The sequence below is a fragment of the Pseudoliparis swirei genome, chromosome 2 (genome assembly GCF_029220125.1).
Source record: "Pseudoliparis swirei isolate HS2019 ecotype Mariana Trench chromosome 2, NWPU_hadal_v1, whole genome shotgun sequence".
Taxonomy (NCBI): domain Eukaryota; kingdom Metazoa; phylum Chordata; class Actinopteri; order Perciformes; family Liparidae; genus Pseudoliparis; species Pseudoliparis swirei.
The window spans coordinates 2038144-2059995 of record NC_079389.1 but is presented as its reverse complement, the minus strand read 5'-3'; the positions used below and the strand labels follow the sequence as shown (position 1 = coordinate 2059995).

Sequence of the window (21852 nt, the reverse complement as noted above, 5' to 3'; positions counted from 1 at the left end):
CGCATCCTTTAAAAATAAATTTGCATGAGGAAAAATCAGTGTTAAAAATGATATTTCAAGTGTCTGTTTTTCAAGATGTTCCTGGTTGCCCTGCGGCAGCCTTCGGACATCACCTGCATATATGCATCTTCAAGTATTCTTAAAGATGTTGTGTACTTGATGCATACAGCATGCTGGAGACGGCGTAGCATAACTTTAATTTGCTTTATGACCGATTTCCTTCCCGTCTCTCTGTAGAGGCGATCAGCCGTCTGACTGAGTTCTACAGAATTTAAAAATAAAATCAGGTTCACATTTGTTCAATATATTAGACCCTTATTCATAATTTGAATCTGTGAGAGGCACATATTGTATTTTGTAAACACCAGTTTGAATAAAAGATTGCGATGTCTTGAATTGTTGGATTTAGGATGATTTCTATCGAAACGTGAACACACGCCGTGGGTACAACTACAAGAGCAATTTGGGGGTTAAGTGCCTTGCCCAAGGACACATCCACATGGGCTAACAGAGCCGGGGATCGAACCACAACATGTGTACGGCATAACATCTGAAGTAAGGTTGGAGCTTTTATTGCACAAAGATTACAGCCGTTAAAGTTCCCCCACAAACATCTTGAAGCTCTGTAAACAGTGAAGCAGCTCCTCCCCAGCGTGAGTCCCCCGACGCCACATTTCTGCAGCGAGTCTCAGCGTGTGTGTGTGCGTGTGTGTCTGTGTGTGTGTGTGCACGAGAGCCAACCAGTGACTGCCTATAGGAAGCAGAGAGCAGCTGGGAGACATCTTGGTAGGACGGGTCGGCGACTTCTGGACTGTTCCGGTCAGTTCCACCGCGGACGTGGACGCCTTGAGAACAGAGTTTGGCTTTGAATGCAAACGAGGACAACACACTTCATTCTGCTCCCCTCCCATTCACGACAACACAAGCACACACACACACACATAAAGCCTTGTTGTCTTCATCGCGGTCTCGGGCCGACGGGTTGTTCCGCTCTGGCTCCGTCTTTTCTGAAACGTCTCCGTCCTCCTATGTGAACAACTCGTCTCGAGTCACGATGAGAGGCAGCAAGAAAACCAGGGTTCAGAGTGCCCCCCCCCCCCTTTAACAGAGGTACACAAAGATATGCCCCCCTCCCCCCAACACAGCTATGAAGACTTATCGGACGGCAAAAACAGGCGAAGAAATGGCACGTTGCTTGTCGTTCTCTACTCTGGATGTGATAACTACGATTTTGTATTGCTTTTTTCCCCTTCTCCTTTTTGTGCGTTTCCTTGTCGTCAGGCCGACGGAACGGGAACCGAGACGCAGGAAAACTCTTTTATGAATCCAGGAGTCGAGCTCCAGTGCGGCGGCGTCGCTATGGAGTCTGCGCCATGCCGCGACTCGTCTTCATCTTCTCCAGTCTTTTGGACAGGTGGCTGTTGTTCGACTCGAGCTCATCGACCTTGTCCAGGGCCGAGCGCAGCTGTCGGGTCAAAGGGGGGGGGAGATTAAAACGGAGCTGGTTTGAGGGTCCGGCTCCTCTCTTCCTTGCCCTCTACCTCTCTCTGTAGTTTCCGTTTCTCGGCCTTCAGCTCGTCCTCCACTTTCTCAGAGTTCTCAGCCGCAGTCTTGTAGCGCGTCACCTGACCCTCAAGTCTGGTCACCTGGACACCAAAAATAATTTTTAAAAGGTGAGAATATATACACTACCGGTCAAAAGTTTGGGGTCACCCAGACAATTATGAAAACTCAATCATATAAAATATGGTCAAGACATTGACAAGGTGAGAAATCATGATTTTTATTGTAAATATTAATGTTTTTCTTCTTGTGGCTCAAAGGAAGGCCAGTTTTATAGCTTCTCTCACCAGCATAACTGTTTTCAGCTGCGCTCACATAAAAAGGGTTTTCAAGGGTTTTCTACCCCTTCGTTAGTCTTCTAAGGCGATAACACAATGTACCATTAGAACACTGGAGATGGGCCTCTACACACACATATGTAGACTTCATTAACAACAAGATAATAGTCATCTACCACATTAACTATGTAAAGACTGTATTTAGGATTAATTTAATATTATCTTCATTAAAGACAACAGTGCTTTACTTTAAAAAATAATGACATTTCTAACTGACCCCCAACTTTTGACCGGTAGTGTGTGTGTGTGTGTATATATATATATATATATATATATATAATTTATTTGAGGTATGCTACGTATTTATGATTCCTCGCAGCTCACGTTTTGTTCCGAAGCCGTCACTTCCTGCTCCGCCTTCACCAGCTTGAACTTGAAGTCACTCATTTGCCTGCTGGCGTCTCCTGGAAGAGATGGAAGAAGCAAAGCGTTCCTGAGCTGCGGGCGACCGCGACGCGGCGGCGCCGGTCGGTCGGTTCCCGCGCGTCACGGCGTGGACTCACTCTGCTGCTCCGTCGAGTCGGGATCGGTGCCGTTCTCCAGAACGTCGCCGCCCGGGCTCGAACTCTTCTCCGCGCCGTTCCGCTGCGTCTTCTGCTCCAGCTGGGACTTGAGCTTCTTCACCTGCGGGAGGAGCCACGAGCAAATCAGTCCAACACTCACACCGCCGACGAGTCCCCATCCCCGCTGCGACTGGAGGCAGACATATTATTATATACTTATTCATAAACCCCTCAGATGTGTTCAGGGTTCATACGCGTGGTGACCGATGGGTTTACAGGACTTTAAACCAAATTTCCAAGACCATTTTGTGAAATCTCGGTGTATACATGAGTATAAACCTTAAATGACACAAATTAATGAGACAATAGTTTCATTAAAAGAATACATCTTGATATAAATGTCTATTCTTTTAATCAAACTGCATAAAATAACATATGATAATACATTTCCATGACTTTTCTAAAACTTTTGGGATTTTTCTCAGGAACTTTTCCAGGCCTGGAAATAACCTTTTTTAAATTCCAGGACTTTTCCAGGTTTTCCATGACTATGAACCCTGTGTATAGTTTCAGTCGTCCCCCCCCCCAGCTGGTCACTGTAGTTTTGAACTCGTGCATCTCTTGGGGGACCGTTTTCAACGTTGGTTTCTCGTGAGCAGGACGGTGAACGTGGGATTTGATTCTTTAGCCTGAAGCACATGAAGCAACATCTCGCGACGCGTCGTGGTCGTCACTGAGACGACAGCCGCTCCGTCTCGCACCTGCTCGATCATCTTCTCGCGCTCATCCACCAGCTTCCTCAGGCGGATCTCTGCAAGATAAAAGCAGTGCACGTTTTGAGAGGACGCTCGGCGCCAGACGCTCGGCGACAGGTAAACGGCGTCGCGCGTCACGACTGCCGCCGGCCATCTTTGAATTAAAAAAAGGAAGTTCACGTACCAGGGGTGGGGATGCAGCCAAGGAGATGGTGGTGAGGGGGGGTCAGGGTGGGAGGTTGATGCATGCAACAGCGTAGGATTCCATCAGGGATGGAGCGGAGTGTGTGTGTGTGTGTGTTGGGGGGGGGGGGATTGTTAGCATGCACACACTGTTGAGAAGAAGGTCAATGCAAGAGCACACAGCGGGCTCCATTCACACGACGTGGCCGCGCAGGAAGACATGAAGACGTGAAGACGTGAATGTGCATCCAGGAGCCGACACTTTGTGCTTTCTGTCACTATTTACCTTCAAAGAATATAAATAAAAAATGCATTTGAACAAACATTTAAAATGGGTAAAAGCATGTTTTTTATTGGCATTTGGGCAATAAAGTGCAATAAAATGCAAACATACACGTGTCAGACATTCCCATGTCATACAGCAGTTGGTTTACAGATCAGGGCCTCCAGTCACTTTGCATCGTCACCACCAACATCACGTCAACGCTTCTCCAACTAAAACATTACCGATTAACAGGAGTGCGTTTTTCTTCTTCAATCGGACACACGTGGAATGAATCAATCGGTCCTGAAGTTGTAACGTGAGGAAAATGACACGACATTATTTCATCCGCGACACACGACAAGCAGCAGCGTGAGAAATGTGCATCGACGGCAAAACAAAAGACGTAGCTAGTGCAGTATTGTCCAAGAGTACGATGGAGCGCCACCGAGCAGCTCACATGACACTGAGATCTGTCCTGTGGACATGGACTGAATGTAAATGATATACAAACGTATATTCAATTGGGAAAGGATCAAAGTGCGGCAACTATTGACTCCCTAAGACTGATGATCTGATATACATCTATGCCAGGTACCCTCGATGAGCTAAGACATCTTACAGTCCTCTTTGCCCTTGCCTTTGCCTTTCTTGCTGCTCCTCTTCACGCCGCTGCCCGCCTGCTGTGGCTCCTGACCGCTCGCCACCGGCTCGGCTCTCTTTGGTGAATCTCGGCCGTGCAGCTCCTGCTTCATGGCATCCAGCCCTTCCTCTCCAGGCGGAGGCTGGACGATGTCGCCCCGCCCGCCAACACTCAAACCCCGCCCTCCCTCTGCCATGTGCCTGGGCTCATCTGCCACGCCCACTTCTTCCTCTGGAATGCGTTTCTGCTTTTCATTTGCCGCCCGCCCCGCCTCTTTGGACGAGGCGTCCCCGCGGGCCCTTCGGTTGTCTGGAGGCGCGGTATCCGGGGACTCTACCCGGTTGCCCCCGGCTACCGTACCCGCTTCGTCAACACTCTCAAGTAGCTCCGCTCGCCTATTCTCATTGGACAAACTACCATTGCTGCCGTCGTCGGGCACGACTTCAACTCCCTCCTCCACCGCTTCCTGTTTTGGATTGGCTCCAGCTGCCTCCTTGTCATCGAAATCAAAAGGAAGACCTTCGTCTCCGTCCTCTTCATTGCCGTCCTGCAGGGAGGGTCCAGGCGGATCGTCGCCCTCAGACTCGTCTGTGCCGGGTTCATGCGGTTGCTCCGCCTCGCTCTGCGGATCCTTTTCACCGTTTGGACGCTCTGGAACGGTCGACCCTTCAGCCCCGTGGTCCTGCTCTGTCCAGGACCCGATTTCAGTCGCTTCTTTTGGAGAGGCCGTTGTATTCAACACGTCAATGGTGTTCACCTTTTCTGCTTCAGCGGACACTTTGGCATCAGACTCCTCAGGCAGATCCTGGCTGTGGACGTCACCCGGTTGTCCGGCCTGTGCTCCTCCGGCGGTCTCCAGCGGACTCTTCACAGAGTCAAAGGCATCGGTGGTATTAACTAATAATGCACAACTATCACTTTGTCCCTCACAGGATTGGGCTGACTTGACTAAATCTTCGGCGTCCGTCAAGCCTTCGTTCAACTTGGTTCTTTCTGCTTTTGGCTCCAAACGGTGCCCATCAGGACCGGGAGGAGGAGAGGAGTCCTGCTCAGCCTCTGCTCTTGCCTCCTCTGGACCTCCACCTAAAACCCCTTTGGAAGCGCCACCGCTGCCCGTGTTCATGTCTGCGGGCGACTCGGAGCCAGACAAGCTCTTGACAAGAAAAGCGTCGGCGAAGACATCGGTGAAGACGTCGGTAGAGGACTGGGACACAGACGCCTTGCCCGTACTCTCGGGATCGATGGAGGATTCAGGTTCATGGGCAGCGACGTCAACATTGCTTTGAACGTGCAATTCTTCAGTGTCTTCCTTAGCGCTCGTTTCAAAGGTGTTCTCGGGGTTATTAGTTGTACATTCAGATTGCGTCTCGTCAATGAACCCAACTTCATCCTCGACTCTATCCATTTTTGACTCGGTGTCGGTGACATCGTCAGTGGTTGAGATGCTGGTTTCACTTTTAGAGTTATCTATACTGGAAGAACACTCTCCATCAAGACCATTGGTGCGTTCTGCATCTTTAGAGGTGTCGATAAGATCAGAAGTGCTGGGCTTGGTCTCTGGGACAGGACTTGTTATGGATCCCACTTCCTCTACTTCCTCAGTTTCAAAGGTTTGTCCCTCGTCCTTTTTGGCCTTTGCTCTGGAGTCATTGAGGGTTTCAACGCGAGACAATGTTTCACCGGGTGCCACTGCCTCTACGGCTTCTACGGTTTCAGCTTCTGAACTCGGTCCCTCGTTCTGTTCATCCGGAACATGATCCAACCTTTCTTTGTTGGGAGTTGCCCCGGGTTCTGCTTCCTTTAAGTTCTCCGTCTGCAACTTTTGTTCTTCGTCGGGCTCATCTGGAACGAGTTCCACTAGAGACTCTTTCAGAGGTTCATTGGTAGGAAAGGTTTCTGTGGGTTTTGCTGCCTCATCTCGCCCGTCCTGCTCATTCTTAACTTCAGCAACTCTCGACTTCTTGAGAGTTTCAGTGGCAGAACCGTTGACTTCAGGTTCTTGTGGGTTTCTTGTAGCCGATTTGTTGTCTACTTCTTCTCTGCCTTTTTCTTCATCAATTCCTTCTTTTTGTTGGTTCTTATCCTTGTTTGTTCCTCCTTTCTTTTTGCCTCTCCTCTTCCTTTTCTTCTTCTTCCCTGAAGCAGCGGCGTCCTGAGGCTGACATTGACCTGATATTTCCTCTGCCTCGTCGTTCTGTGGCTCGTCGGCATTCTCCGGCTCTTGTTGAGGTTCGGCGTTTGACGCGGTTGGGTCGGACTCATCGGGTAAACCTTCTGACATCAGTGAAACTTTTTGCTGATGACATGATTCTGTATCTAGCAAGTTACTTTCATCATCTTCCCGAATGTTTTCTTGCTTTTCAAAAAGGTTCTTACATGACTCGTTGATTTCATCACTCTCTATGTCAACACGACTGCTTTTGGTTTCCGTCTCCCCTAAATCTGGGTGACTCGTCTTCCCTACATCTGGGTGACTCGTCTCCTCTACATCTGGGTGACTCGTCTCCCCTACATCTGGGTGACTCGTCTCCCCTACATCTGGGTGACTCGTCTCCTCTACATCTGGGTGACTCGTCTCCCCTACATCTGGGTGACTCGTCTCCCCTACATCTGGGTGACTCGTCTCCCCTACATCTGGGTGACTCGTCTCCTCTACATCTGGGTGACTCGTCTCCCCTACATCTGGGTGACTCGTCTCCCCTACACCTGGGTGACTCGTCTCCCCTACATCTGGGTGACTCGTCTCCCCTACATCTGGGTGACTCGTCTCCCCTACATCTGGGTGACTCGTCTCCCCTACATCTGGGTGACTCGTCTCCCCTACATCTGGGTGACTCGTCTCCCCTACACCTGGGTGACTCTTCTCCCCTACATCTGGGTGACTAATCTCCCCTACATCTGGGTGACTAGTCTCCCCTACATCTGGGTGACTCGTTTCCCCTACATCTGGGTGACTCGTCTCCCCTAAATCTCCCCCTTGAGGCGATTTGGTTTCTGGAACAATTTCCTCAGACCTTGTTCCAATCTCTTTAAACCCAGGACTGCCTATGATTATACATTTGGCTTCTGTGATTGATTGGTCAATATTGTCAACATTTAAGTCCTTGCCGAGGCCACTTTCTTCAACGTTGTCTTCTTCTGCCGCGGTCTTCTTGTCCTCTTCCAAGCATGTCTGTTCTTCTGTTGGCTGTTCTTCGCTAGATGTCTCCGGCGTGGACACAGCAGCAACATTACAGAGCGCGTCACAGCTCGCAGGATTCTCTTTTTCGTCCTCAAACATTTCTCGACGCCGCTCTGGATCCACCTCTTCCTCTCCGCTACTTCTCAATGGAGTGTCCTCCGTGTTGCCTGAGAGATCATGAAGAGTACACGGTGACGGAGGGCATGACTTTCAAAACTGTAATCTTCGTGAGGAAGTGCATCAGCAGAAGTCAGGGTAAGACAGAACACCCGATTGATTCATTGGCCAGGAAGAGAAGCGCAGAGCCGAGATGACCAATAGAAGCACAAGAAGGAGAAAAAGAAGAGAAGAAGAAGAAAGGCAGGAGGAACACCAAAATGAATTTCTTGATTCCCAGCACATCGATAGACAAGAGAAGAAGCCGGCTGCTCACAGATATACGGGACAGTGCATTTACAATGATGTTCCTTACACATACTATTTGCTATAAATGCTTTGTACCATCAACCCTGTAGAGACCCGTCAGCATTTACACAACTCCACCACATGCATTAATCGAGCTGGCTGTGATTCAGAACTAATATGTGAGAGCTGGGAAAGGTGCAAGAGAAACAAATCAAAAGCCAAAACATTAATAATGGAGATGAGGGGTGAATGGTGACAAAGATGAACCCCAGGGGTCCAGGAGCATGCTGAGCTTGAAAGAGGAATCTTAGTTTGAACAGGAGAGCAAGAGGTTGGATAGATACAGCTGGAGTTTCTGTTTGTCAACAAATTCCATGAAAGTATTAAAAATAACTTGTGTTTTAGTCGGTCACTCAATACTGTCTGGCTCTCCCAACTTGTCTGTAGCACAAGCTCATTGGCTCTTTCTACCTTCTTAATATATATATATATATATATAAATATATGAATAAGACACACATATATATATATATCTGTTAATCATATATATTTATTATTAATATATAGATATTATTAATATATATAATTAATACATATAAATTGATAATATATATATATATATATATGCACAGATCTGATTAATTTGTGTGAAGATTGGAACACCCAAACTGATTCTACTTATTTGTAAATCTTTCCCCCATTTGTTGAACATTCAATATATATTTGCGACCATTTTGAGATCAATTTCACTCCATTATTTTGTATTTTCATGGAATTTTCTCACAATAAAAACAAATAAGTTGACACAACCACAAGGTCAGTTGGCATCGAATTGTCGACCTTAACTTTACATGTTCGGAGAACTTTTAAAATGACTTCTCGTTGACGTTGGCTTAAAAGCTCCAGAACAACTACACAGCTGACCTTGTGGTGAGATTGTCTCGTCGTTGTAAGTGTCCAACCTCAAGAACTGAAAATCAGAGTTAAAGACAGTTGACGAAGAACTGAAGAGTTCATTCCACAATCAGGCATCAGACGTTTGGGATCAGAGATCAATTGTGAGACAATTCTTTGTCGGAATCGTTTTGTGTCACTACGGTAAAACATTGTGGAATGAAAGTCTTCAGACAGTTTAATGCCGAGCCGTGGAGTGAGGAGTTTTACCCAGTATGCTGTTCCCCTCCGACGGGGTGGTGTGCGAGTCCGGAGCCGGTCGAGTGGCAGCGTCTCCACTGGGGGAGCCGCCCACCTCTGCCTCACCAATGTCCCCATTGACGGTGAGATCAGGACTCAGTACTATCCCGTGTTTCTGGAAAAAAACACAAAGGCAAACATGAGCTCCATCAGGGGAGGACATTTACATACTTTTTAGGGGGCAATTTTTGCCAAACTGACTGAAACCCAGGAGCATTTAAAAAGAAATTGAGGGCACTTTTTAAAACTTGTGAAATAACATTTAACCTTTGTTCAAAAATAATAAATATACTTATTTAGGCTTACGGTATATATAAGCAATTATCATAAAAATGGCAATAATAAGACTAATAATAATAATAATACATTACATTTCTATAGCGCTTTTCAAAATACTCAAAGACGCTTAGGCAATAATAAGACTATGAGGCAATAATAAGACTATGAGGCAGTAGTCTACAGATTCAAAAATCAAACAGAAAACATAAATAATATTCAATTTCATTCTTATTTCTTTATGGTTATTTCTTATTATTAAAAATGTTTAACAACAATTATAACTTATTTCCTTTAAAAAATATATATTCTAAATTATATTTATATTTTTTGGTGTGTACCTAGTACAGGAAGTACAGATAGGACACACACAAAGAACAAAAACAAAACACTATTAAATCATCAGAATTATAAGAGGACACTATTGGGACATTTGTTGACATCAGGGGCAACATTATATTATTATGTTTTGCCCTTTGCCCTGTTGTGTTTCCGACGCTGGGCTCCATCACATACATGCCAACATAGTACACACAGAACATATATGTGCACTTGTAAAATATTTCTAGTCAATAACCAGGATTCGGTTTGACCTTTAAAGCTTCAGTTACCGCGACAACGTTATTTCCCCAAAGCGACACGCATCACACACACACCGCCCGAGTACCTTGACAATGTCTTTCAGCTTCACCGCCTCTTCTCGGAGCTCATCGCGCTCAATGCGAATGGCGTCTGTGTATTCTTTCTGCCGCTCTAAGGCCTGAGCACAGCCCCCCAGTGCGAAACAGAAAACGTGGACCAGAGGGGCAAAAGAAGAGAAAAGGATGGCATTCAAGTTCATGCAAAGAAGATGTGCTGAATTCATGCTGAACGAGATGAATCGGATGAAACGGTGAACGGCAGAGGACCGGGACTCAGAGGGCGTACCCCAATCTTTTTATCCTTCCACTCCACTGTCTCCTGCAGGTCAGAGATCTCTCTGACAAAACCCTCCTGCTTGATACGCAGCTGGCGGATGTCCTAAACAGCAGGAGAAGGAAAGCAGGTTTGAGATGGAGAGAGGGAGAGAGAGAGAGAGAGAGGGAGAGAGAGTAGAGTGCATGCTCAAGTACAGAGTGTGGACAAAAAGAAAGTGGCGGAACAGCCTCTAGGTGACAAGCGGAGGAGAGAGCAGGTGTTACCCTTCTTCATGACGTGTCTTTTGAACCAATGGGGCTCCAGTCCACTTTGACTGACAGGCGTTCACACCGGGGGGCAAGTACTCACGTTGAGCAGCTCTTCACTCTGCTTCAGCGTCTCCTTCACTTCACCGAACTGGAACTGCAGCACCGTGTGGGCGTGTTTCTCGCGGTCGTGATCCTGTGGGGAGCAAACATGGAGCATGAGAGACGATCCATCCTCATAATCAGCTCAACCTGAACACAGGGACGACGGGGGTGATGTCAGTGGTCATTGTGCCGTGTGCAGTACGCTGGCACACATATTGCAAAATACAGTGTCAAAAGTTTGGGGTCACCCAGATAATTTGGTGTTTTCCATGAAAACTCACACTTTTATTTATCAAATTAATTGCACAATGAATATAAAATATAGTTAAGACATTGACATGGTTAGAAATAATGATTTTTATTTGAAATATTAATGTTGTTCTTCAAACTTGTCCCTCAAAGGAAGGCCAGTTTTAGAGCTTCTCTCACCAGCATAACTGTTTTCAGCTGCGCTCACATAAAAAGGGTTTTCACGGGTTTTCTACCCCTCCGCTAGTCTTCTAAGGCGATAACACAATGTACCATTAGAACACTGGAGATGGGCCTCTACACACCTATGTAGAGACTTCATTAAACACCAGAGAATAGTCATTTACACATTAACTATGTAGAGGGTATTTCTAAAGGACATTTCTGAGTGACCCCAAACTTACAAATACGATGCTTGTTGTACTACATTTGTTGTAACAGAGCACAGAGACTGTGGTGCTTTGTTGACATTCACCACATGATGGTGCTGCGTTACTGCGGCAACGGGTCTGTGTGTCTAAATGGAGATCGACATGGAGAGATTTGCCTGGTTTCTATAATCCTCAGCGTTTGATTTTACGAGATTCCATTAACGTCCTTCCACTTGCTGTGAAACAGTTATGTCACGTCATTATATTGACATCTGAAACCATGATTTAAAAGTTTTAGTTTTTTAATAAAAGGAAGTTCTGAATGAATGTTTTACAAATGTCTGTTAGATTTTTTTCAGGAATTTAACAAATAATAAAAACAAGGATGCATGTTCGTTGTTTTGAACGTTGTCCTTTGATCATGTGGTCCAAAATGGCAGAGCGGAGTTTCAAAGTGACGACCGGTCGGCTTTAACTTGACCACGCTCGATGTTTATTGATATCACATTTAAACCAGTGGTTCTCAAACTTTTTCTGTCACGCCCCACTCCGGAGGAAGAAAGATGTTCACGCCCCACCGCCCCAACAGAATTGTAACAAAATGGTCCATGCTGAATTATTAATGAAATAACGTTTTGTGACTCCTTCATCTGTACTTTTTCAAATAATAGAATTACTTTCCAATCATTTTTTATTCAACCAGATTGCTCCATCAGACGAAAAACTAATACAAGTTTTCAATCACTTTATAAGAATAAAAATATCTGTGCAAAAAGGAATTAATATTTGGCCAAAAAATAGCTTATAGTGGGCTGAGATTAATCTGTTTTGCACTGAATATATTTTCAAGATTATAACAATAAAGTGAAACCTGTGAAAAACTAAATAAAACAAGTTGAAATATTTGGCAATAAAGAGTTTTACACTGCATATCTTTTCAAAACAACAATAACGTGCAACCTTTGCAAAACAAAACAAAACTAGTGTAGATAAGTGTGAGTCATCACGTGTCATGAGCTCTCCACTACACCTCTTATTAAAACGGGGTTGCAGGCTTAATACGGCCACTCTCAATGTTGAGCTTTTATTTTGAAGGGCAACAGCAGGAAAGCCGATCTCACACGGAGGTAGGATGTGGCAAGTCGCCAAGAACCTCGACCATGTAACCTGTTAAAGTAAACTGTACACTAAAGTACAGACATGTCACTCTTTATTTATGAATGACTTAGTTGTATGTCTGTGTACTTTGTAATATGTGAAGTTCTCAATAAAGATCTTGAAATAAAAAAATAAAATAAAAGATAGATTGTGTATTTATGACGCCCCTCAGGGATACATTAATGGTTTGTGAATAATAAAAACCTCCAGATTTAATCCGTCACCCGTCTCTGGCTGCTGTACCTTGACTTTCTCCTCGTAGCCGCGGCGCGACTCGAACAGCAGCTCCTCCAGCTCCATGAGCGAGTCCTTCAGCGTGTCCACCTGGTACATCAGGTTGTTCTTGTCGTTGTCCAGCTGGGCGTTGGACACCATGGCCTTGCGGTACTTCTCCTCCACCTCCACGAACGCATCCTAATGGCCCGACGCACGGAGAACACACGACTGTAAAGGGCATCCAATGGGGAGGGGGCTGAACTGTGCGACAGGAATCCAGACAATGAGACCATCGATCACACACACACACATAGAAATGAAGAAAGACATGCAACGTGCAGACAACAGCTTGCGAGTTAACAAACAAGTTAGAAAAACATCTGGCGGTGGATATAAATGAGAAATGATGCCTGACGCTGTATTTGAGTTGCTTGGATCAGAATCTCTGAGTGGAGACATTCGTCTGCCGGTTCTGCTCCTCTGCTGTAGTACATGTGCCTCGCGCTTCATTGTCTAGACACAACTAACATGTGGAATAAACACATCATTTCTTTAACCCTCCTGTTGCCTTTGGGTCAATTTGACCCCATTCAATGTTTAACCCTCCTGTTACCTTTATATTTACTGACATATGTTACCCTCGGGGTCAATTTGACCCCAGCAATTAAAACCTCCAGAACATTATAAGAATTAATATTGTTTCTCAAGTTTAAGTGTGAGGTACTTTATGTTTGTTTGTTGACTACCTAAATAGCCCTTTAAATATGTAAAAAAGTTGATATTTCTTATATGTTTGACACAGTGAAAAACAGCCTGGGGTCAAATTGACAGGAGAGTTAAAAAGTAGCGAGTGGACTGCAGATTTTGGCATTTTTACGCATGAGTAAACGTGTGGGGAATCGAAGCTCCGGGAGGAGAGCAGGCGGGGAGACGCATCAACAGGGTTGCAAGCAAGAAATGCATCTCTTGTCTCATTTATCTGAATCGGATCATATATATTGATATTGTTTAGAATAGAATAGCAGGGTGTTTATCCCAGCGAGTCTGTCTCGCTGTGTCGCTCTCAGAGCTAAGGTAAAGAGCTGGCCAGTCGGCGTTGAAAACATATAAATATAATAGTCTGTTTGGTGTTCATAAAACTATTCAGAGCCAATAGCGGCCGGTGACCGTCGATCGGAGCGCCTGAATGCAGCTGTACGACAACGTGTGAGCAGCAGCAGCCGTGATTCTAAAATACGTGACGGAGTGCTTCTGTCGGCTTATTGATCCACAAGCGGCCCTCTGGCTGTCGGCCCACTGTGGAGCACCGGGCTGAACCTCAGCCGGCACCGGTTAGACACACCACCCCTCTGTTAGTGAGCAGCGAGTCGCCCTCGGGCTTCTATACCTTGACTTCTTTTAGGTTCTGCGTGTACTTGGTTTCCACGTCTTGAATCTGATCCTTCAGCTCATGAATCTCCTGGTGAAGAGCGGCGAGCAGAGGAGCAACGGGGCGACAGCGTCGGGACAGGTGACCACGAGGAAAGCAACACGGTGTTTGCAGAGAGAAGGAAAAAACTAGTTTGTGGACCCCGGACAGACATTATGCTCCGACACAACAACAACAACAACACGGCAGAAGCGTCCACAACGCTGACATTACAGTTCAATGGAATATCATATAAATAAAAAGTGTTTCCAGTCGTGTATGATCACATGATTCTAGCTTACAATGAGCCTATAATATCTCCAGAGGGGGCGGGGCCTCTTCACAGAGTCTGCCAGGTTTCTACAGGAGCCCAGATGGGACAAACCATACACAGCTCGTAGTTTTCTGGCGCTCGTAAAACATCAGAGTGTTACACCGCGGCACCGCCGGCCTCCGTTTGACTTCTGTCGCTCCCCAAAGGTCGGATTATATTATGGTATGGAAGGGCGTTATTAATTTTTGCAATTGGTTTGCGTTAAAGTAATCTTGGAAAAGGAGGCCGGGTGTTCAGTTGGGAGATGCCGCCAAATCCTACATACCGTCCCTCCAAGTCAGTCTAATCCACGTTATGAATATGGCGTTCACGTGTGAAAGCGTCGCCCGGCTCGGGTTCTATTCCCTCCGTCAGAAGGAAGCTCCGCCTCCCATCACCGTTACCTTGATTTCTCGTATAGAAGTCTCTGCGTCGATGGTTATCGCCGTCTCGCCGCTCCCCCTCCGCAAGGAAGTGGCGCCGACGGAGCTGAGGGACGCTGCCGTTAAGGCGGAAGCTGCTCGAGACCCCTGAGGAGGAAGAGGAAGTCTTCATTACACAAATGGGGTTTTTTCAGACGCAAACTTTTTTTCTCTTTCAGACGATGAGAGAGAAAGAAACATTCTGGCGCTCCGTTTTCTGAGTCCGATCTGAATTGTTCTCTCCCCCGTGTGTATGACTTAAAAGGTGAAAGAATAAAAATCCTGTATTATATTATTCTGTCCATCCTGGAGAGGGATCTTCCTCTGTTTCTCTCCTGAAGGATTCTTCACCTTTTTTTCCTCCTGAAAGGGTTTTTTCTATTTCTTGGAAGTTTTTCCTGATCCGATGTGAGGTCAAAGGTCAGGGATGTCGTATGTGTACACATTGTAAAGCGAGGATAATTCGGAATTTGTGATATTGGGCTATACAAAACAAACTGAATTTGACTGGATATTATTTAGGTTCCTAGAATACATTTTATTAAAAAAAAGGTTTATCTGAGAAACAGGTGGGAAATAACAAACGCATGATACTTGCAAAACTTCGTCTCCCACCCGTTTCAAAGACGAACAAAATAAGGAGTCATAAACACATTGAGATCAGACTAAGAACTAAAGCACTTGATAAGAAAACATTCCCTGATGTCCCTTCATGCATCTGGACTACACTCGCATCCTCTCACCTTCTCAAGATAATCTCTGTCCTCCACCTGTTGAGACAAACAGAAAACAGTCAGAGAGCGATGTGGAGGCCGAGGAGCCGAGGAGACCGACCGAGGGAGGAAGGAAGGAAGTCGGTCCGTGTACGTTTTGATGGTTTGTTTTTTCGTTTCATTCCAAATACGGAATACGAAATAATGTGTTGTTTGTATTCCGTTTGAAACCAGAAACGGAAAAACAATTCCGTATTCCGTTTCTGTCTGAAACCAAAAACGACAGAACGGAAGTGCTTAAAATGAAAGTCAAAATAAAAGCCATTGATATATATTCGTATTTACAGTGTTCTATGATGAAAACACATAGCAGGGTAACGTTAGAAGAATAGTAATTAATCAATACAAATAATAAATAAATAAACCTAATAATGTTTTATTTATATTGACTAATTAAAATTCTTCTAACGTTACCCTGCTATGTGTTTGCATCATAGAACACTGTAAATACGAATATATATCACGGGCTTTTATTTTGACTTTTTTAAGCACTTCCATTCTGTCGTTTTTGGTTTCAAACAGAAACGGAATACGGAATTATTTTTTCGTTTCTGGTTTCAAACGGAATACAAAAAACCACGTTATTTCCGTATTCCGTATTTGGAATGAAACGAAAAAACAAACCATCAAAACGTACACGGACCGAAGTCCCAAACCCCCTCCAGCCTGCTCAGCAGTGAACACACACGTGCACCACTCTGGTTTCTACACACAATTGAGAAAAGACGTAAACGTATACGAATAAATCGACGCAGTGCAAAAAAAAATTAGTCGGGCAGGTGTCAAAAATCACCAAAACAAAACATCAGTGTTCCCTTCAACAACAGATCGTGTGTTAAGAACACTTCAAAACAACAGAGCGTCTTCAGCTGGGCTCACTCCTGGCCTCACACACACACACACACACACACACACACACACACACACACACACACACACACACACACACACACACACACACACACACACACACACACACACACACACACACACACACACACACACACACACACACACACACACACACACACACACACACACACACACACACACACACACACACACACACACACAAAACAACCCTCTGGTCGACTCAGTGGACAGAGTTTAACCTCGGACAGGGTGAAGAGCACAAAGAGGAAGGACGGGGGGGCAAACAGGCAAACCAAACAGGAAGTCAGCTCACATCGCGGCCGCGGCTTCCTGTGGCGGAAAAGCGACCCGCATCAGGAAAGTCAGGAATAGTAACGTCGTCCAGATCCCGGGGGAGGCCGCCGCCGCCAGCGGCCGCACTCCTCAGGTAACTGGCGACGGAGCTGCAGTGTTCCTGCGCCGGCCACCAGGGGGCGAGACAGAGCGACAGAGCAACAGAGAAATGAAAAGAACAGAGCAACACTTGAGGAAAGTCTACTCCTCGTGTCCTCCTTTCCCATCAGACATCATCACAGCCCGTCCCTCACAAAGGAGGAACGCGTCACGTCGCTCAGTCACGGTGGAGGACAGACGCCAGACAGGAACTTAAAACAACAACACGAGATTCAAGATGTATTCCGACGTAGCAAACTGCTCGTTCAGCCAGTGACCGATCACGGACTTCTAAATACTAATGGTGCGTTCACACCGGACGCGTCGAAAAAATTCTCGACGCGTCTGACATAGCAGGCTCGACGCGCGTCGAAAAAAGGGTGTTCACACCAGACGCGTCGGACGCGTCGGGGGCGGAGTAATAAATGGATCGAGAAACGACAGGACCGCAGAGGACTTCCACTTTTTAGTGGACTGAGCTGCACTCCCACTGCGCTTGTATTTGCTTTTATTCTCGCTATTTGTTGTACTTTACTTTGAACCAACCGCCGGCATATGTGTTTCATGGCAGAGGAGATCTGCCGCCATAGGTGGAAAAGTCTCAGAGACACGTATCAAAGAGAGAAGAGAGAGAGAGCAGCGAGAAGCGCAGTGGGAGTGCAGCTCAGTCCACTAAAAAGTGGAAGTACTCTGCGGTCCTGTCGTTCCTCGATGCATTTATGACTCCGCCCCCGACGCGTCCGACGCGTCTGGTGTGAACACCCTTTTTTCGACGCGCGTCGAGCCTGCTGCGTCAGACGCGTCGAGAATTTTTTCGACGCGTCCGGTGTGAACGCACCATTAACATGTAAACTCGACGCGCGTCAAAATTTTGAGGCGTCCGGTGTGAACACACCATAAATCTAATACATTAAATAATTTATGAATGTGACAATTTCCAGAATGTGACTGGATAAAAATGCCAAGATTATTATATTACTAGATTATTTTTTCTAAATTTTCAGCAGTTTGTGGAGAATGCTAGTGCTGAGTGCAAAAGGCTCAGGGCAGCAGGTCAAAGCATTTTAATTTTGTCTGATACAACACGACAAAAAATGAATCGTTGTATATTTGATTTTCCACCACTGTTACGAGTCGGGCGCTGTGGCTCGTCGACAACTGGACCGAATGGCATTCTTTCTGAGCTTCATTGAATGTCTCAGTCGCCATGACGACAACACATGAACCCGCCCTGTCACGACTCTGCCGTGCAGGTCCACCGCCAAAACATTCATATTTTTGCACGCGTCCAAAATCTGCAAATGTGTCGCTCACCACTGGGCTGACGCGGGCCGAGCCGGCCCTGGACGAGGCTCTGGAGCCGGAGCTGCGATAGCTCGTGTACTCTAAAGGCTGCGGAGAAAACACGGGGTTACACACACGGTACGCTGCAGGTCGACGGCGGGGAGGCGAACGCCAGCAGGCAAACATCTCTCTCCTTTGCTCCCTCGTCTTCATCACGCTCACACCGACGGCAGCAGATGCATGCTGGAGGCCGACGCCTCTTGTTAAAGGACATTTCACCAACGCACACAAGTTAGACATTCAGTTCCGATCCCATTAGAATCCACAGCAACAACTCCGATGCAAAGTTAAAGTCTGGAATGAGAACACAACGGAAGCAAACTTCACACGTGACCCGGTTCATGAGTTCACACCAGATTCACGTCGACTCTGAGGCTGGACGCACTCTTCTGAAGCCACTTGTTCACACACACACACACACACACACACACACACACACACCCCCCCCCCCCCCCTCTGGCAGCCGCATGCTTTTGTTCTGCTGAGTGGTGAAACACCACCCGTGCTGCCTTCAGGGCCCGATTTGTGGTTTCATGCAAAATCGAGACGTGGGGGGGGGGGAGGACGAGACGGGACTTAATGGGGGTGAAATGGTGATTACAGGTGTTTTTTTAAGACCGTGACGTTTTAGTGGGTAAAATCTGTGAGATGTAAATGACTGGCGCAAGGGCTGCTGGGAGATCTGACCGAGTGCAACGTCGGGACGGAGTCAGGGATGAGTGTGCGGGTTAGGAGGGGGCGGCTCGGGAATAGGATGCGGAAACTCGAGAATAAAAGGATTGTTTAACTCGTCCATTCGTTGTTTATTTCTCCTGTGCCTTTGCACAGAGGGGTCAGAGGTCAGCTCGCCGCTCCAGAGCAGTTCACAGTGCGCGTGTACAGACCTTGTAACCATTGAACGCTGACCCCGGGGTTCTGGAGGAGGTCAGACCATTGAAGCTGTACAAGTCAGAGGAAGCGTAAGAGGCCTGAAATGAGGAAAGGAGGAGAGCGGGTAAGGACCCAAGAGAAGGAAGTCATGAGAGTAGCCTGATTCTAATACGCAGAACCAACAGGTGACCGGAGTGCTCTGGACTGGCCATGAAAAGATGGCCCAGACCCAGAAATCAGCACAAATCTATCTATAAAAAGATGTCCCAGTCCCGACGCCACCGGATGTCATCCTGTTGACCGTGTGAATTTGAACCATTACTCACTTTGGACCCGACGTAGCAACACGTCTCCTCCCGGGCCGACGGAACACGTTCACGGTCACATGATTTGAGTAATACAAGATAAACAAGCGTCCCAAGTGATTATGTCATCTTTCGACGGGTGTGGGGAGAATAAAGATAATTTTAGTGCTTACACGTTTTTAGTTTTATTAGCGCTTTTCTTGAGATCACGAGGTAATGATGATGTTATCTTAAGAGACAGGATAATTTTTTTAAATATATATATATGAATATAAATAAATATATTATAATATAAATATATATATATATAGATGTATATTTATAAATATATTTATACAAATATATATAAAAATATACATATATAAATAAATATGTATGTAAAAATATATATAAATAAATATTTATATATGTTGATCTTACAATAGAAAAAGTGTGCACGGACATTAGTAGTATTAGTAATTTTAAAAACAGTCTGAGGTGCGATGCCACCCACCGGCTGCAGGTCTAATCTGGAGGCACGAGACGCCCGGGTGTCATCACTCAGCCTGGAGCTCTGGGGGTAGGGAGTACAGGTGACAGTATCACATCACAGCTCTGGTTCACTTGTTCACATGCCACATGCTGCGAGTGTCAAGCTGGGTTCAAAAACAACAACTTCACAGTTGAATAGATCCGTCGGCGGCAGAGATAAGGAGGTTGAGCCAAAGAACCAGATTATCACGCCATGTGGGATTAGTACGAGCCTCCAGGGGCCGTTGGAATAAAACGTTACATCACACACAAACACACACTCACACACAAGGTTTTGGAATGAGGCTTTGTGCGTGGTTATATTTGATGACGTTTATGAGCGTGTTTACTTTAGCCCCGCCTCCCAGCTCTTGGTCCAGCCGGGAAGGAAAGTTACTTTGCATTTAACTAAAAGTGCATTTCTACAACTTTTATGAACAAAAGATTGAAACAATGTTTAAGTCGTTTTATATCAGAAATATATATATATATATATATGTATAAAACTGCCGAGTTACAGATTCACAAAAAGTACTGACGGACCTGGAAGTTGTAGTTACACCGTTTGGCCACTATGTCAAATTAGCTGAATTACCCAGAGCTCTGGGGTTTAACCCTTGTGTTGCCTTAGGGTCAATTTGACCCGAATCAATGTTTCACCCTCCTGTCGCCTTCGGGTCAATATGATATGATATGATATGATATGGGTGTTATTGTCATTGCATAGAGTACAGGTACAGAAGCAACGAAATTGAAAAGAAAGGGGATGGAAGATTACAGCATAACATGAGGGAAGAGAGGCGAGAAAAAAACAACCCCCCGACTATGCCCCTAGGGGTACAGTGTGGGAGCAGGAAAAAAACACCTTAGCACATAAGCACATACATCTTAAACATAAATTGCAACGAGTAGGAAGGGGGGAGGGGAGGTAAGCCAAAGACTGGGTGATCTAAGCCCAGCCATTGGGGGCAGGAGGTGACCAGCACCGACAAACAGCCAGCCCGGTCCTTCAGCCATTACAGCGCCGATCACAGGCCCGTCCTGTCACACTGGGGGACGAAGCAGACGAAGGCGTGGGATGGGGGGGGGGTAGTGAATGCATTTCAGTGTATGTTAAGTTCGTGTGGCGTGGCCTGTTATGTCGTCCTCCCCCAGGCCACAACAGACAAAGTTCTCAGTCCGCAAGATGGTCGTTGCCATGGAGATAGCCTTGAAGGGTCCTGGGGAGAAAACAACCACAGGTGTCTGTGGATAGGGGAAGGAATGAGAGAGATTCTCGTTTCAGTGATCTTCGGGAGTTGTTGTTCCAGTAACGGCCTTGGCCAAGGCCCGTCCTGGTAAGGGAGCCAAAGGAGATAAGATTGGGATTGTTTGGTCTTCCAGTAGCTGCATTTCAATTTTGCGCAACCACTATTCCTCCATCTTCCTCCCGTTTGCCAATAGGATTTCAAATCGATCCACTTTCATTTGCAGAGCCGTCAGCTTCTCCACGATGTTATCATTCTGGCGGTTTAATGCCACAGTCTGAGTGCCAACAACTCTACCCAAGCGTCAATCATGTCGGGCAGCCTTAGGGGCTTTTACAGCTGTCACCGTTTCCTTAATTTTCCGATAAGCCAGGGCAGCGCCAAATCCAAACAGCAGAAATCCTGTAATCATAGTTCCGAATAGGTAGATGTCTTCACGTCCTCCACGGAGAGTGGTGCTAGGCACAAGACCCGCCACCGCACGCGTCCATCGTGTATCCAGCAACATTCGTCCCAGCAGGACAGGCAGGTTCCCCCGAACCCGAGCTTCTCGTCGAGAAGATGGTGTCAATTGCGTTTAAGGACCAGTTGATTACGTCCATGGTTTTTAGTTCAAGAGCGATCGTGAGAGTCTCTCCAGTATAGAGACAGACAAGACATGACGAGAGAAGCCAAGCAGGGAAGGGAAGGTCATGGGAAGGGGGGGGGAGAGAAAAAATGCGACCGCCTTCGGAGACAGCCAGAGAAGACCCGATTCAATGTTTCACCCTCCTGTTACCTTTATATTTAC

The 21852-nt window shown here is 46.2% G+C and overlaps 1 protein-coding gene across 21 annotated transcripts in view; it reads right to left on the bottom strand.

Annotated features, from left to right (window-relative positions):
- Positions 1–556: 556 nt before the first annotated feature.
- The window catches only part of lrrfip1a (leucine rich repeat (in FLII) interacting protein 1a), a 67367-nt gene continuing 46071 nt past the window's right edge, over positions 557–21852 (bottom strand). For 10 of the 21 annotated variants that reach the window (XM_056423006.1, XM_056423016.1, XM_056423066.1 and 7 more), the window contains 13 exons: positions 19799–19858; positions 19015–19098; positions 18101–18178; positions 16668–16808; positions 15452–15478; positions 14691–14816; positions 13953–14024; positions 12593–12763; positions 10570–10662; positions 10231–10323; positions 9971–10063; positions 8998–9142; positions 3668–7595 (listed from right to left, as the gene is read on the bottom strand). In XM_056423006.1, the coding sequence (XP_056278981.1) occupies positions 4213–7595; positions 8998–9142; positions 9971–10063; positions 10231–10323; positions 10570–10662; positions 12593–12763; positions 13953–14024; positions 14691–14816; positions 15452–15478; positions 16668–16808; positions 18101–18178; positions 19015–19098; positions 19799–19858 (4566 nt within the window). In that variant the 3' untranslated portion in view covers positions 3668–4212. Of the gene's footprint in view, positions 1466–1541; positions 1647–2225; positions 2306–2404; positions 2526–3165; positions 3216–3667; positions 7596–8997; positions 9143–9970; positions 10064–10230; positions 10324–10569; positions 10663–12592; positions 12764–13952; positions 14025–14690; positions 14817–15451; positions 15479–16667; positions 16809–18100; positions 18179–19014; positions 19099–19798; positions 19859–21852 lie in introns of those variants that run through there. The other 11 variants (XM_056423050.1, XM_056423118.1, XM_056423134.1 and 8 more) reach the window with 6 other exon arrangements.